Source organism: Charadrius vociferus, unplaced genomic scaffold, assembly GCF_000708025.1.
Source record: "Charadrius vociferus isolate BGI_N301 unplaced genomic scaffold, ASM70802v2 scaffold820, whole genome shotgun sequence".
Lineage (NCBI taxonomy): Eukaryota > Metazoa > Chordata > Aves > Charadriiformes > Charadriidae > Charadrius > Charadrius vociferus.
In genome coordinates, this window is record NW_009646233.1 from 17,775 (window position 1) to 35,060 (window position 17,286).

The window sequence follows — 17,286 nt, forward strand, 5'->3', positions numbered from 1 at the left end:
TCATTTATGTTACCAGGAACCCTAAGGATGTTATGGTTTCTTACTACCACTTCTCCAAATACATGACCACACTGGAGCAAATACCAGATTTTAACCTTTTCATGGAGAGATTTTTAGCTGGCAAAGGTAGGATATCTTTTTTACTAAAGAGCCCAAATCCTACACCATGACCTCAGCTTGAACGGGGATGAATTATACCTATAAGTATCAATTACCAGAATCCTCAGCCATGCTGTAGCCTGAATCCAAAGCTGCTGAGGCTGTCTGAGCTTGACACCATCTTCTGATGAAGGCTGGTCCAATGGGTGTAGCATAGTCATGGCTTTGCTGCTCCCCAGCAACATGCAAGCTGCTGCTTTAATCTGCATTGGATGGTCATTCTGAAAATAATAACCACTATGACTGGAAATCTCTTAATGCTTTATCCAGTTGGATAGTGGGGCTGAGCCCATAAGAATAGACAGTGTCCAGCAAAGACAGAGAAGTAGCTTTTTGATTCTGCCAAACTGGGTTCAGATTGCCAGAAACAAAAGGGGAGTTGCCACGTTAGCTCGGTGATGGTCACAAAGACTGTGAGCATGCTTTCCTCAAATTGTCAAAATATTATTTGAAAAAACACTTCTTGTGTTTTTTTAATTTTTTTTTTTTAATTTTCAAAATTTAAAAAACATTTCTTGTTTTATCAACTTCCCTTTCTAAGTACTTGGCAGTTTGTGGGTGGATCACGTTGCTGGCTGGTACAGTCATGCAGAGGATTTCAATATACTCTTCCTTACCTATGAAGAAATGAAAAAGGTGAGGTCCATTCGTATCCCTGTATTCAAGATATTCTCTGCCTGTATTGAGTGCCTTTTCAGACGGGTCTTTATAATTACTCTTTATATTGGAAAGTGCTTAATCTGCTGGGGAGTAGGTTCAAATTGAGGCTTCTGAAAAGGGTACGTCATTTGCCTCCTTGGTTCGAGATCTCATCAATTACTCAACAACAATTAGGTAAAACACTTTGCAATATGAGAGAAGTTATCTTCACTGCCACCCCAAAGAAACCCTTTTCTGAAATAGTACAGCACAAGACTTTTGCAAGTATCTTCAACAGGAATGTGGTAGTCATAAGCAGAGAGGTGCTGCAGAGGCAGGGCTTTAAAGTTCTTGAGGAGCTCCCAAATTGCTCACCAGAAGTTTCCTGCTTGGTGGCTGCCCACACTTTTGTGCACCGTCTCGCTTCTTCCAGGTGGCTGCCCTTCTCCTCATGGGCAAACCACAGAGTGCCCTAGCCAATCTCGCTTCTCCCAGGTGGCTGCCCTTCTCCTCATGGGCAAGCCACAGAGTGCCCTAGCCAAGGCAGCGCAGTCCATGTCTCGTGCCACTGCGCAGGTCCCTCAGCCTTCAGAGCCTGAGGTTGCTCAGGTCGAGTCCCTCACTCGGACAAGACAACTGACAAGAACCCCACGGGTTGAGCGCCTTCACGGTGACAGGCACCATTCCAGGGCTGACTTTGCCAGGGCATCAAACAGGAGACGCAGAGCGGGTTTGCAGCGTGGGGAGCAGAACGCAGAATTCCCCATCTCCAAGGGCACAGTGCTGCAGTGAGCTACAGCGTCACTGCTCTCCAGTAGTCAACTGATGCAAGCGAGTCTCTGCTCACATAAAAATGATGGTCAGTTTTGCAATCAAATGTATGTCCTCTATTATCCCATGTTCCACTACTTGCGCCATCAAGAATCTTCAAAGTCACATTATTGCAGGATCTCAGAAGTGCGGTGCTGAAGATCTGCAAGTTCCTAGGCAAGAAGCTGAGCGACGAGGATGTGGACAGTGTTGTGAGACAGGCTACGTTTGAGAACATGAGAAAAGATCCCAGGGCAAACTATGAGAACCTGCCAGATGACATCGTAGCAAAAGACAAGGGTAGTTTTCTACGAAAAGGTAAAGTGGAAGCAGTCCAACACAACAACTATTTGATCCCACACTTCTTGGTATGAGACGAAACTAAGGGTCCTGGTCTCAGCTGCAATGCCCCAGTTGCAGGGGTAGAGTTCAGGTTAGTGGAAAATTAAATTTATAAGAACAGGTTTATTGCTGTGGCGTCAGTAATTTTACCATATTTTCCTGACAATAATAAAAAGGTTATGTTTTACTGACTGCAATGCCACTTGTAACATGCCTGTCAGATACAGGAAAGAATATAAGGGTTGTACCGAGACAGGGGTAACACAGTAATTTTTTCAGCTGTTTCTTACTTTTCAAGGCTAGTGTCACATTAATTAGGGGAGCATAGACCTCCTTGAACAGCCACCCTCCAAGTCCATACATGACATCCCTGGGCTCCTGGGCATTGTTAAGATGTCCTCACGCTCAGTGTTGGAGGAAGCTTGCAGAAGGAAACCTCCAGGGATTAGAGTGTTCTGCATCCACAGAAATAACAAGAGGTGTTGCTTTTAATGATTTCCTCTTTGATCTCAAAGGAATCAGTAAAACACCAGAAGAAACGAGTCAAATAACTTCATGAGGACTCAGGATTACAGGTCTGTGCTGTGTTTTGTTCACAGCACCTAGATTTGCAAGCAAGTCCTCAAAAGAGCACACAGAGCCTCACTCAGCATGCCAGTGACAGGGAAGTGCCGAGGAAGCCGGGAATACTTCCCCAGAGTAGCACGCACCGTTTGCAGCGGGCTTCAGAGAGGTACATGTTCTGCTTCTCACCTCCATTTGCTGCCTCTTTCCTCAGGCACTGTTGGAGACTGGAAAAACATCATGACGGTGGCACAGAATGAAAGGTTTGACAAAGTTCTGGGAGACAAAATGAAGACCCTGCCTATCAGATTCGTCTGGGATATTAACGATGAAGTGTAGGCTGGTTTGGAGTTTCCTCATCCTTTGGTCTTTATGCTGGATGGACATATCTGAAGTTCTGGAAGAAGAAAAGACATCCATTTTCAGCTCTGTTATACAAACAATCGCAATGACAACTCAGTCACAAAATGTGACTTGTCTGAGGAAGCTATTCAATTCCCCCAGCTTCCTGTTTGTAATTTTATAAGGTAGCTTCATTAGCTTTCTTGGTAAACTGCCTTCCTTGCTTCAGGTTTGCTTTTACTTTCATTGGCTTTAATAATACCCGATTTGTAGACAACCAAGGGAGGATAGATTGATGTTGCTAAAAACTTCCTAAAAAGTCTTCCACTTACGCATTTTGTGAGGCTCCTTTTGGTAGAACCTTCAATGTCCAGACTGGAAGTAAGACTGGCCAGCTGTGGTATGGATACACTTTGTTTGTGCCTGTCATCTCTTATCACTGGGCACCACCGAACAAAGACTGTTCTCATCTACCTGGCACCCTACTTTTAAGTATTTATAAGCATTAATAAGATCCCCCCTCAGTCTTCTTTTCTCTAGACTAAAAAGACCCAAGTCCCTCAGTCTTTCCTCGTAAGAAAGATGCTCCAATCCTTTAATCAGCTTAGTAGCCCTTTGCTGGACTCTCTCCTTCCTGAACCGGGGAGCCCGGAAGTGGACACTACTCCAGATGCGGCCTCACCAGGGCAGAGTAGAGGGGGAGGACGCCCTCCCTCCACCTGCTGGCCACACTCTTCTTGGTGCGCCCGAGGATGCCTTTCGCCTTCTTGGACGCCAGGGCACATTGCTGGCTCATGGTCATCCTGTTGTCCACCAGGAGTCCCAGGTCCCTTTCCACAGAGCTGGTCAGTACTGAAAACTTGCTTTCAGTTACCATAAATCAAAACTTATTTTTTCTCCCCCTCCCATAATTATTTCTATGAAAAAAGCAACAACATTTTGTTTTTTGCAAATTATGATTTCAGTTAAATATTGCATAAACTAAAGTTTTGCTCAATTTTTTCATTGTGACATGGATTTCACGTGAAGCTTTTCATGCTTTGCTGCACAAAGTACAAATAAAACAGTGAATTCATCTTTATGAGACTGTGAAGACAATTCACTTACAATAAGGTAGAGCAATTTAATTTCTCTTTTACATTTAAATGCAGAATGTGTTGGATTCAATACTACCATTTCACTTAATTCTCTACTTCTCATCTCTTTAACTATAAAAAGTATATATATTTCTTCCTGTGTGGGTGTGTGTATAAAGAAACATATTCACTACCTAAATTACACCTATGCCAGAATACGATATATTACTCCATCAAAGAAAGGACTAGTGCGTAGAAAGTGAAATTATCCTCACATGTCAGCATAAGCTCTCTCAGATATAGCTGGACCCTCAAACTAGTTTTCTACTCTATCAATTTGTATGTCATTAAAAATATCTGAAAGTATCTCTTATACAAATTTAAGAGCTCCAATAATAACACGTGCAAGGAGAGCATTGCATCATAGTTTTTTCTCCCTCTAGGTTTGGGTTTCTTTGTGTGTACAGGACTTGTTTTTACTTTCTTCCCACACTGTTCTCTACTTCCCTGAGTGTGTGTAACTTAGCCCTAGAATCCCATACAATGCTGCATAAGCTAGAAAGGATCTGGGTCCTTGCCCTATAGGTAAATGGATGTAACACATATGCTGGCCTTTTAAAGGAATATAATACTAATGTTTACTAACATATAATACATAATAACCATACTGCCAGAATCAGATGATGTTCACTTAAGAGTTTAACAAGAACTCAAGGCAAGAAAAAATTAATACTAATGGGGATATACAACCTCTCACTGAAAATCACTTGATACCTGTGGACTGAAGGGAGACAAATGTGGATGTTACTTTTATAAAGGGGTTCCAAAAGGATTTAAGGAACTTCAGACTTGTTAATAGGTATTAGAAAGGGTAAATAAAAAAGAAAGAAGAAGAAAAAAAGAAAAAAAAAAAGAATTATGGACATCTGGATGAATACTGTCTACTTGGGAAGGGACAACAGTCCTTCCTCTTACAGAAGCAAAGGTTGCAAGACTTTTGGAGTCGCTTGACTTTTAGCACATTTGGATAAGGATTTTGATAAAGTTCCTTAACTCAGGCTTTTAAGAAAACTAAGCAGCCACTTCACGGATCATTTAAAGATATAAATTAAGAGTGTAGGAGTAAAGAGCTATTTCACACAACAGAGAGCAGTCACCAGTGGAATTCCTCCAGAGCTTGTGCTCACACCTGTGTTGTCTGATGTCCTCATGTTGTCTGATGTCCTCATAAATAACCTGGCAAGAGGCAAGCAGCGAGGTGAGCTGGTTTGCTGATGAAGTTATTTAAGAAAGTAAAGACAACTGCAAAGACTTGTTGAAGGATCTTAGGGGCCCAAATGATGAAACAACAAAATTAGATGTGAGTCACTATATAAAGTTTCACATGGGGAAAAATAAATCTACTTCCACAAATAAAACAATGAACTCTAGTTTACCATCAGGAGGAACAGGTTGATATAAGAAGAGTTTGATCAGAAGACATACAGGTATTTGGTAGCAAAAGAGTCAACTTGCAAGGAACTGAGGGGCCTAAAAAAAAAAAAGAAAAAAAAAAAAACGAAAATACTCAATCAGTAATATTTCAGGCCCTGTCAGATTTTGCAACACAAGCGAGCACTCGCGTGACAGCTCCTTCTCTCAGGATCAGGCACAGTGTACTCTCTGCTCCAACAAGCTTTGAATTTATTTCAGCAACCACACAGTTTAAAAACTGGAGGTAGCCTGATGGTTAGAAGTCTCCTAGGAGAAAGACTGAGGTTGATTCCCCCCACAGGAATCGTACTTCAAGCTCACTTTACTAGATTAATATGAATTAGACTTCATTCTAATCCAAAGCGCATAAGTAAACTTTAAGTATCTTAGTTCTTCCACCAAAAAAAATTCTCAGTCCATTTCAGCAAACTAAAACACGCAAACATATCCGAGCTTACTTGCCATCAAATTCCCTTTTATTTCACAGATATTAATTGCTAACAAAAGTAAACAAATGTGAGGTTCAGACCGAGTCACTGCAAGTTGTTCAAAGACTGGGAGGAACAGACTTTACACAATATTTTTTCACTTCAACCCTTAGTTTTTCCTCTGATTTGAAAAATAAGACATAAGAGTGAAAACGTATCTTCACTTTGACATCGTTTTAGCATTTTTAAGCTATATATCCTCTGCATGAATACCAATAAATACGTTAATATGAAAGCAGACTAGAAAATCTTATTAATCTAGAAATACCATTAACATGAAACTTTTTTTCATATGTAGATGATTCTTGTCAGTGACCCACCTGGAAAATTTTCTCAGATACCACATTTTGCACAGACTACATGGCATTCTTGGATTCAGTCCAGATTTAAAGAGAACTAATTCACTCCTCTTATGAAAAAGTGCCAGTTGTAAACAAACCGAGCGGAAAATGGAAAGGAGCCTTAGGAGTTAAACATTTTTTATGCAGCTGAATTGAGACATACCAGAAGTAAATTAAGTTCAGTGCTGAAGAGCATTTTAAAGCATCCTAACAATTCCACAGGAAGCTGAATGTAGTCACTATGAAGCTTTCAATCCAACCGCATCTTTGGAAAAGTCAGATTTTATATCACATTAGCTCACACTTTTTTAATGTATTTGGTAACTCTGCTGGAACACAGATCCGACTTATTGCTTTGAAACCTACAACATTCTCGCTGAAACCTAGATGCTTGTCTAGAGTTCTTAGTAGCCAATATTAAAAAGATCAAATAGAGGACAGTAGGAACAAAGGCACATGGTTAATTTATAAAAGTATTTACAGGGTACTTGAACATTTATTTCTGTCTATTAGAAACTCATTCATCTTGACTACAAAAAGAAAAGACTACTGAAACTTGTTAAAGATCATCTCAAATATGTTCTCAAGCAATATGAGCAGAGAAACCTTTACACCATTAAATTATTTCGGGAATTAAATTTCTTATTTTGAATAGAATTTCCAGATATTAGAGGAATAATAAATTTACAAACTTTAAGCACTGTGATACTTCTGTGCAATCCTCTTCAAAGGTTGAAGCTGGCACAGTTAAGGCAGTCTACTAACAGTATTTTAAAATTCAGCACATGGCATCCAATCATTGAGGTGCCTGGTGGTTCTCTACTGAGAGCTGTCTTCCGAAACCCTCATTCATACCGTCCATCCTTCCAGCTGATGCAGTTTTAAACACAGCATGTTTAAATACCACAGTCTTCACAGTGTTTTGGGTGTTTTTGGAGAGGGAAAGGGAGAATCATAGAATGGTTTGGGTTGGAAGTGACCTTGAAGATCATCAAGTTCCAAGCCCCCTGCCATAGACAGGGACACCTCCCACTAGACCAGGGTGCTCAAAGTTCCATCCAGCCTGGCCTTGAACACCTCCAGGGATGGGGCCTCAACAACTTATCTGGGCAACCTGTTCCAGTGCCTTACCACCCTCAGAGTAAAAAATTTCTTCCCCATATTGAATCTAAATTTACCTTCTCCCAGTTTATATCCATTCCCCCTTGTCCTGTCACTACATGCCCTAGTAAAAAGTCCTTCCCCATCTTTCCTGTAGGCCCCCTTTAGGTACTGGAAGGCCACTATAAGGTCTCCCCGGAGCCTCCTCTTCCCCAGGCTGAACAACCCCAACTCTCTCAGCCTGTCTTCACAAGAGAGGTGCTCCAGCCCTCGGATCATCTTCGTGGCCTTCCTCTGGACCAACTCCAACAGGTCCATGTCCTTCTTACATTGGGGGCTGCAGAGCTGGACGCAGGAGTCTAACATCAAGCTGCTAGCTCCATAAGCAACTCTGCAGGACGGTTAACATCTATGAGTTGATGTGTAGCTTTACTGTATGTTGTGGGCTTTTATGGGCTGCCAACAAGATGCTTCTAAAATAACACCCATTACATTCAAACCTATAAGCACTCTATAAAACTTGGTACTGCATTCTGTACTCCACTGATAGTGTTTCAACATAGTCTGTTGCCAAAAGCAAACTAATCTTCCTAGGATGGGATGAGTTGTTCTTTCTGCCATTGAAGTTCATTGATGCACAAGTTCAAAATAAATAAAAAAAGCCCTCTCTGAACAGATCAACCAAACTTTTTAAGAGGAGTTAACCTCATTTAATTTTTTCCTGCAGACTTGAACTAGTCATTTTCAAACTATTATCCTCAACTATGGCAAAAGGTGACTAGTGCTGCCTGTCAACAGCTGATAGGTTGGGGCACTAGAACCGACGGTTACTTGAAGTGTTATAAAATTCCACAAAATAAATAAATAAAAAAAAATAACTGCATAGTATGTGATCCCTTTTATTCACCAAAGCTGCCCAAGTATATCCTAGGTGGAAGAGAGAAGAACAGCTGCTCAGCCTTCAGATGCAGGTGTGTTTAGTGCTTGCTATAACATCTTTCCATCTTGCTTGTTGTCACATCTCTTCGAAGGAGAGTTACAGAAATGGGAAGGAAAAAATAAGAGAAAATAGAATAGCATTTTCAGGCATCAATATTCCTCAAATTTTTCATCTGAAATATTAAAGTAAATTTATTTATGATGAAATTCATCAGAAGACCATTCTCCTGGATTTAAAATATTTTGGTGTTTTTCTTTGGAAAAAAAAAGAAAAAGGAAAGAAAAAAAAAGAAAACTAATACACATTACTAAAACCACAGATGCTGTGGCTTTCCTGCCTGCGCCTTTCTCTTTACAGATGTCCATACTGATGACAGAGCCAGTTCAAAAAAGTCTAATCACTATCTAAATTAACAGGGTTGTAGTCAGGGTCATCCTCTTCATCCTCCAACTCTAAATCATCCATTTCCTGGAATAAAGATTCATCAACCTCCACGCTGTTTCCAGCTGCAAAGAACAGAAAAATAATTTATTTTCATATTCATTCTTCAACGTAGGTAGCTGTTAACTTACTTATCTATCAAATAGATATGTAAAAAGAAACACCACATTTTACCTTTTTACAGCTAACATGAAGCTTTTTACCTTCATACCAAAACCCAGTCAAGAGAAGTACCACACAGGACCTCAGAATCCATTACAGAAATGAGGTTAACATTTATAGCTCCCAGAAGCAGAGATTCTTTCTCCCAGGTACGGTCAAAATAGGAGCTCAGGACCCCACAACTGGAATAGTTACAACTATCACAGCACACAGAAACACATAGGGTTTATGAAAAAACCTTTACATGCCATTTATATCCCTACATACATACCTTTGCTTTCAGATTTAAATTTTAAAAACAAGATGAAGCTTTGCACACTTTCACATTTTCTTCTGAAAGAGATGATGCTGACTTAAGGACAAAACTTGAGGACTACTGCTATTTTATTTGTGTGTACCAACAGCGACATCTTCCGGCCACTGAGTAAAGTTCTGTTCTTTCACTGGATTTGAAAGAGCCTTTATAATAATTTCCATCTAAAAGATAATGCCATTATCCTATTTAAACTGTGAAAACTAGTAATACTTATTACACAGTATCGTAATATTAAATTGAAGCTAATAACCTGTTGCATTTATGATCGAATGCAAACAGCAATAAGGACAGGAGTTTTTAAATCAGCAACAGCAATAGGATTAAAAGTTAATACATTAATCCCAAGTCACTTGGGCACAGAGCCCAAATAAAAAGATCTGTTCCTCCCCTGAGACAGCCAAATGTTCCATCAACAACCCGTCTTCCCTTCAGGCGTTTTGGAGGAAGATGACTTTAAATTATGTCCTCTAAAAGAAACACAACTTCCCCATTACTGCTCTTTCAAGTTTATACTCACTGATGTTCATAAACAACTTTTCATTTGTTACTTTTACATTTATTTGACATCTCCAACAGATTTTCCAAGTTTAACGTCTTTTGGCACAGGCTTACAAAATCTTCAGCTGGCCCAGGTCAGATATTTTCAGTAAGGTAATAGACAAATCCGCACAAACCCACGAAGAACTGGCTTGCACCGAGGCAAAGAGCATTTAATTTGACCTGCAAGATATTTACTATTGGTGTTGAGGTTCAGAGAGAAGGAGACAGAGCTTCAAGATTGGTGCTTGAAATCAGGTGTAAGAAGTAAGACTGGCTATTAGAAAAAAAGAAAAGGCAGGGTTTCCTTGTGGATTTGTTTTTGTTTTGCTTTGCTTGGTTTTGGTTTCACTTGCAGTCCAAATACTTCTGTTGCTTCTACTCAAGCAAGATCAACTCAAGCTCAAAACTGCAAATAAATACCCTTGAACATCTTTGAAATTTTTTGTTTGTTTTTGAAAGAAGTTTAAATCACTTCTGTTCAATCTTCAAAACAGTACCTCTGTTCCTCCAATGTAAAAGTGATACTGAGGTAAGATAAGTCAGAAATATAATACAGATTTTGCTTAGGAATTTTGACCTATTTTAAGCCACTGTCTTTCAGTTGTGGAAACAAACAAAAATTTACCTTCCTCCAAGAACTGGATGTCAGAGGTGTCAAGGTTGTGATCCATTTCAAACAGCTGTTTACCTAGAAATAAAATAAAAAAATAATATATAAACTAATAGAATACTGAAATAACTATCAACCTAAGGCAACAATAGTTAGCACATGTATTTTAGGCTTTTCAAATTAACCAATTTGAGCAGCGGGAGGGGGGTTGGTGGGTTGTTTTTTTTTTTAGCTGCTCATTTCTGTAAGTTCCCCATTTTGGCTTTTTGACTATTCATGCAGGATTCTGCCATGCCAACGGGCTTCCTCCTCTTACATGTGAAATGGGACACTGTTTCTTACAGTCACTTTAATTTTACTAAGGCTTTAATAATAGGGGGTGGGAAAATTTACATCACACTGCCCCACAGCCTTTGCTTAGTCCTTGTTGCTTTAGTCCTCATCTTGCATTCCACAAGATATTCTCTGTGGGAACTGGAAAGGAAATTACCTGCCTCCTCCACCCTCTTCCATATATCCTCCCCATTCGAAAAGTAATTTGGATCTGCACACAAATCACCAACTCCTACACACACTTATCTGTGAAGGAAACATCACCCAAGGCAAAGTGAGGCCTTTCTAACTGGGAGGTAAGGGAAGACAAGCTCAGGACTCTTTCCAAATAAACTATCCATCTTCCACCTAATCTATATTTGCATTGCTTGTGAAAGCTTCTGCCAACAACAGCAGTTGGTGTTTGTGGTAAAATATTTAAAGACACCTTTTACTTCCACTGGGGTTACACTCATGACACCTGAGAACAAGCCTGGGTTTAGTTTTGTAAAGGGGAGTGTCTATAAACTAGACATATACAGAGAAAAATAGACACAGCATGCTAAGAATAATTTTAAGAACAGGAAAACTAGAAGCAGCCCAATTTCTACTATCTCATCTTTGCAGATTCCCAAATGCTTTCCTTTCAGTGGAGAATCAAGCGCATCCCGTGCCCTGTACAGGTTTTCAGGAAACTTACTACCACTAAAATTTCCATCTCTCTGTCGAATTTCCATCAAAACTAGCCAGAAGTTTCAAAAGTCTTCAGAATGGAGAAGAAAAGGTAACAGTGATACAGCACAATCACATTGGTTAGGTTTTCTCAAGTAATCAGGATTTTAAAAGTAGATCCAAGATCATAGGAGAACCAGTCCAAAGCTGAGCTATGGACAGTGCGGAGAAGGGTGCCCAAAATTTAATTCTTACCTACAGGTTCTCATAAGAAAAGTAATTTCCTCCACTTTTTGCTCACTGGATACAGAGTTTGCTTTCTGCTGGAACAAACTGTGGTGTGCAAAACACAGAGCCCAAAACCACTGCTATAACCAGCTTTTCCCCCAAAATATCAGAGCATTCGCACTAGTCATCGTAAGCTTGTCATATGCAGCAGCCTGCCTCTGTATTCCTTCAGTCCAGCAACAGCATCCCAAACTCCTACATGCACTTGAATAACCTGAAGTCACTGTACAATCCAGGACAATAAAAGCCAAATCAATAAAGTTTCTGATGTAGACTCTTTCTGTTGCTTAACAAACCGCAACTATTTCTGCCAACACAACACTTGTCAGCAGTGGCTCCAAGTGGTATACTGTCTGGCACAAAACCGAAGCAGCTTAAACACAGTTTGGGAACCTTAATGATTCCAGCAGAAATCTCAAATTTATTAACTTTGTGTTTAGCCCAACATCAGCATTCAAAAAGACTTCATGCGACATGGAGGACAATAATCAAATACTGCATTAAGAGTTTATTTACTACCATCATCTTGCAGTGTAAAAAATTCTTTTAGGCTTGTCATTATAATCTGGCAACTTTGCAAAAACTTCAGGACCATTTTTAAGTCATACCGCTTAATTTATTTTTGCCTGCTTGTTCTTCTTCTTTCATTTTTTTTCTTTTTATTTCTAGGAGTTCTGCATCAAACTTCGCTTTCCAATTTAGGAAATTCTCAATGGTAACAGGAGTGCCATGAAAACGTTGCTGAAAGAATAGAAAACAAGGCTGCAAACACAACTTGCAAAGCTATGAGTGAAGATGAGCATTCTCTTCATTATTTAAATCACGCATTCCAGAAGCACTGCTTGCTATGAAGTACTTTGAGAAATTAATCCTAACGCTGAGAATATACAAAGAACATATTCTTACTGGGATTTTTTGTCACGAACCTTTCCCTTCAGAGAGCCATACCAAGTATGGCTTGGCATTTCCAAGGTGGAAATTCTTATGTAAAAACCCTGCATACCACTTTTGGACGTACAGCGCAATAGTTAGCAACACACCACTAATACAGGTTATCCATAAGTAGACAGCACTTCTTATCACCTCCTGAGTGCAATCTACACTGAAATATTTCCCAGTAAAATACGTTAACCCTTCTATTTTGTTGAGACAGAAAAAAGGATATTTTTTTTCCAGCTTTTTTTCTGCCATTTTCAGAAATACTGAACCTGCCAAGTCCCATCAGCCTCTACCTATATCTGAGGAAGAAAGTGAAGACTCAATAGTTACTTTTCACAGCTCATTCCATGATGGAAAAATTATTCCACAGTGGCTGGCAGAAAGGACATGCGCAGGCAGGACAAACTAGATCTTGAAGACTGATCTTACTGCTTCCACATTACCCACTCAGTCTACCAAGGAAGAGAGACTTCCTCAGAACACGCATGCTGTGCGCAGCATGCCATATTCTAGCCTTTTTTTGCTCCCCATTGCCTTTTGTTTCTTCAAACAAGAAACTGGCTATAGGAACTCTGATTTAATTTTGGAAGAATCCCTGCCTTAGGAAGTAATACTAGAAGGGACTGTGAACGTGCAGTATGTCTCTGAAAAAACTGCTTTAGAAAAGGGAGGGGGAATTACTTAAGTGCACTAAAGAATCTTCTAGTCCTTAAGTTTTAATTACATCAGCTTTGGGATAGATGTTCCCAATGCAACCAAGAATTGCTCCAGCATCAACCCCACACAATTTAAAAAAAAGCCAGAAATTTTTAGTTGAAAACATTATTTTACATACTTTCTCTTCTTCTTCTGCTTCTCTTTCTTTCTGTTTCTTTTCCTCTTCTCTTCGTGTTTTTATCTGATCCACTATTTCATTTAATTTCTCTTGTACTGCTGAGACTAGAGTGAAGATCATTACCATTCCTAAATTTTCTTCTGCCTACAACAAAAGAAGGCAATCTCAAACAGACGGAGAACCTCAAACCTTCAGTAGCTGAATGCATAAACACGTTTAAAAAGCATTATGCTGTGCAAATGCAGATAACACAGCTGAGGCACCCTGCACCAGTCTTAAAAGCTCACAGTAAAATTCAAGTCAATCGGCCAGTTATTCCAGTTAAAGTTACTCCCAAATGGGTGTGCAGCAAACACCAATGATGAGCTCTGTGTTCAGGTTATCAACATATTATAGACATCAGGAAGGCATTTTCATGAATAAAACAAAACCTATAGTAGGAACACAACTTCCAAGATTCAAATGTCATAAATCTTAGGAGACAACAGTCACGCAGAAACTCTCTTCTCCTGAAATGGCTTAGTCCTTCATCCCATTACACACCCCTTTAAAGTGGGACAGCTTCCCAGGAAAAACAATCATCAGTTGATGGAAGGAAGGGTATATGAAGTAAACTGAAAAGAATGTCTACTGAACACATTATGGCAATTTTAAGACAGGGAGGACACGTCAAGAATTCCTGAAATCAAACAAGTGTTTCTTTCTCATTCCTTTACAATGTAATCTCATTGATCCAAAAGGCTGAGGAGATGTTCCACCTCCCCCCCAAATAGTTGCGTTATTAAAAAGAATTAAGAATCAATGCAGCGTTTTTAAATCTTTCCTAGTAAAATTGAAGTGACTTATTTCCACAAAGACTATATATGAGTTAAACAAATGCACTGTAAGCTAGAGGGGAAGCCCTACAGCACATCCATTTAATTATACACCGAATTAGCCCTGTATTTCACCTGATTTAACATAATTTACCTCAATAACGTCATTTACCTCAAACCTTAAAGTTAGTCTTTACTGTATGGAATATGTTTCAAATCAGTAGCACATACCTGAGTACACACCTGACTTGAGAGAGAAATTCTGGCTAAAATGTGAAGTGATATCATATCAAGTGATGAGATACTCCATTTTCCTTACCTGTTGTTCTAGTAGCTTTATTATGTCTGCGACATCATTATCGTCAAGATTCTCCTGTGAGACAATTTCATAAAGTGGAGTTTCATCAGGATATTTTTCTCTATACGTAAATTTAAGGGTTGTTTGGACAGCTACAAGATAAAAACCACATATTCTTATGGTGATAACTTTATATAACTCTAGCGGTATATTTTTCGATTAGTAGACTAAAGATTTTTAAATATAAAATATTCTTGTCTCAAAGGACAGCCATCTTACACAGACATTAAAACTATATGGACAGATTTAAATATAATGCAAGAGTTCTGAAAAATTAAGATGACAAAGTTTACCCTCACAGAAACTATTACAGGCTATTTATGTCTGAAACGTCTTTAGAAAGACTGGAAAACCTTCTGTGGTATGGTGAGTACTATAGCAGCAGTACTCCTATCCCACTTAAAGCTGGAGAAAATGAGGAAAAGCCCTAACAATAGATCTAGAGAGAATCTTACCATACTAATGTTTTAAATTCTGTGTACCTGCCCGGAGTATCAACCTCTGTGTTGGGTACCAGAGCTCCACATAAATCATATGACAAGGACAAAATGTCCAATACAAGTTAATAAGCAGAAAACCACCTAAGGAGAATGCACTCCACCTGAAGCCATCCATAGCTAGGATAACACAGAAACAAGGCAGAAAATGAACCAAGTTCCTTTCACGCATCCTGCCAGGGAGAAGCTTTCCTTCTGTTCCTCAAGACTCATCATTCTGGCAGCCCAGAAGTCTCTTCAACACAGACACCTGCTCTGAGCAGGACTTGCACCTTTAAAACTGCAGGAGACGGCAGCAGTTTCTTCCTTCTGATACACTAACCCAGAACAGCAGCGCTCAAACACCTGGAGCAAACACCTATTCAACCACTGATACCCAACAAATACAAACAGACATGGGACCCACAGAGCTTTGTTCTGGAACTGTCCCTTAAGGGCTGCATATTCACAACATAGATTAAACTCTCCCATGTGGCTGGCATACATACAACATGACTGTAAGCTACTACGTGGATGACAACCCATTCTTTCTGAAGCTACGCTGCAAAGCGTTTGAGATTCACCATGTCAGAAAGTAGCCGCGGTGGGAGAGTGCAACATTTCTGTAAACTAAACACAGATCACTGGAATCCTTGAACTACATTTCCTGAGAAATGTTTGCTGGATGAGGCTCCTAAGAGGACTTAAGTGGAGGTATATCTAGTTGTTGACAATAGAATTAGGCTAACACAGAAACTCCTCCTATATATGTTTAAGACATGATCAACTTACTCTCATCATTTTCTCCTGCTTCAGATGTCACAGTGATTGTAAAAGTCGTTGGCTTTTCTGACAATACTGTTAAAAGAAAAAAAAAAAAAGACAACAGAGAGATTCCTTAAATCAGACAACTACTTCATGTCATTAAAACTGAACTTCTCAAGGACCAATGAAACAAGGATGCTCCTGATACAGTGTTAAGGGCCTTTTTATCCTATTAACAAAAACTTTTCAATTAACAGCTGTTTTCCATATGATGTGATGTTTGGAGTGCTGTTTGAATGACAGCATATAACATCAACAATACCAAGAAGTTTCTCTCTTCAGAAGTTTTCTCTTTCTCAAGTTTCACTTTTCCAAAAAGTACAAACCTACCTACCATCAAATGACTGAGTTAGTGCACTGAATTCACACAGAAAGCTCCCAAAGTTAATTTGCTTTATTGTGCTATATATGTGTTATGAGCACTCTTGACCCTGGACTATTTTTACAGTATGTCTGCACCTATTTCTATATTTAGGACAGCTTAATGTAACAAAGGCTTCTTAAAACAAAAAAGGAGTACATACCGCTTTCTTTCAAAAATGTACTACCCAAGTAATGTACTAGAATGAAATTGCGTGAACAAGGCAGCTAGAAGACAGACAAGCAGCTCTATAGAGATGCGCAAAATGCAAGCCCTGTGATCTAAAGTTTCACAGACTAGAAACCTCATCGCACAGCTGTAGGTTGCAGACCATACCCTCAAATAAAGACTGCTCTGTATCACTATTACAACCTATGCCCAATCTAGTATATATGATCTAAGAGCATTAACTGAATTTTCCCTAATCGCTAATACACTACTAGTCTTTTTTCCTCCTTGTTCTTTTGAGCATAAGAGCACTATGTGAACGAATAATAACTCAGAGTAACCAACAGAAGCTATACAAAGGTATATTAATTCTGCATCAGTATCCGTGATTCCCAGCTACCAGAGATCAATTCATATACCTTTACTGTAAAACTGAAGAACCTGAAAGACTTTCAGATTACAGCAATGGGCAAAGGTATGAGGCAAATGTCTTAGTGATGAAGTTACTGCCAAGTAAGGTACTGTGGGACTTCGGGCAGAGTAGATACTGTGCTGGCAGGAAACAGAAAACGCACGGCTTTCTTTTCACCGTCAAAATTCTTCGGATACCGAGTACCACAAATCACGTCGGATTAGCTATCACGCTAGACACTCTCAATTGTTTGATGAGATAACGAGGAATTCCATCCTGAAAAATCTGACTGAACCAACGGATCCGTCGTACGGAAGTTTCAGCGGTACAACGCACCGCACCTGGCGATGACAGCTCGCCCTTTGCTCCACCACAGATCCCCAACGGAATAAGGCACTAAACAGCATCTTTAAGCGGCTCACAACTGGGATAACTGGGAGGAGAACCCAGGCTGGGCTGCTGTACCAGGGCGTTTCACGCC

The 17,286-nt window shown here is 39.6% G+C and overlaps 2 protein-coding genes across 2 annotated transcripts in view; one reads left to right on the forward strand and one right to left on the reverse strand.

Moving 5' to 3' along the window:
* Nucleotides 1-2,853, forward strand: part of LOC104282358 (amine sulfotransferase-like) — a 6,834-nt gene extending 3,981 nt beyond the window's left edge. The window contains exons 3-6 of the mRNA XM_009880483.1: nucleotides 1-126; nucleotides 701-795; nucleotides 1,746-1,926; nucleotides 2,729-2,853. Of these exons, the coding sequence (XP_009878785.1) occupies nucleotides 1-126; nucleotides 701-795; nucleotides 1,746-1,926; nucleotides 2,729-2,853 (527 nt within the window). The remainder of the gene's footprint in view (nucleotides 127-700; nucleotides 796-1,745; nucleotides 1,927-2,728) is intronic.
* A 5,586-nt stretch (nucleotides 2,854-8,439) lies between these two features.
* On the reverse strand, nucleotides 8,440-17,212 carry RWDD1 (RWD domain containing 1). Its single transcript, XM_009881332.1, has 8 exons — nucleotides 17,105-17,212; nucleotides 16,389-16,452; nucleotides 15,832-15,936; nucleotides 14,525-14,655; nucleotides 13,391-13,534; nucleotides 12,225-12,357; nucleotides 10,360-10,422; nucleotides 8,440-8,781 (listed from the first exon to the last, which is right to left on the reverse strand). The coding sequence occupies exons 1-8, from the start codon at nucleotides 17,210-17,212 to the stop codon at nucleotides 8,669-8,671; spliced, it is 861 nt and encodes a 286-aa protein (XP_009879634.1). The 3' UTR covers nucleotides 8,440-8,668.
* Nucleotides 17,213-17,286: the final 74 nt, after the last annotated feature.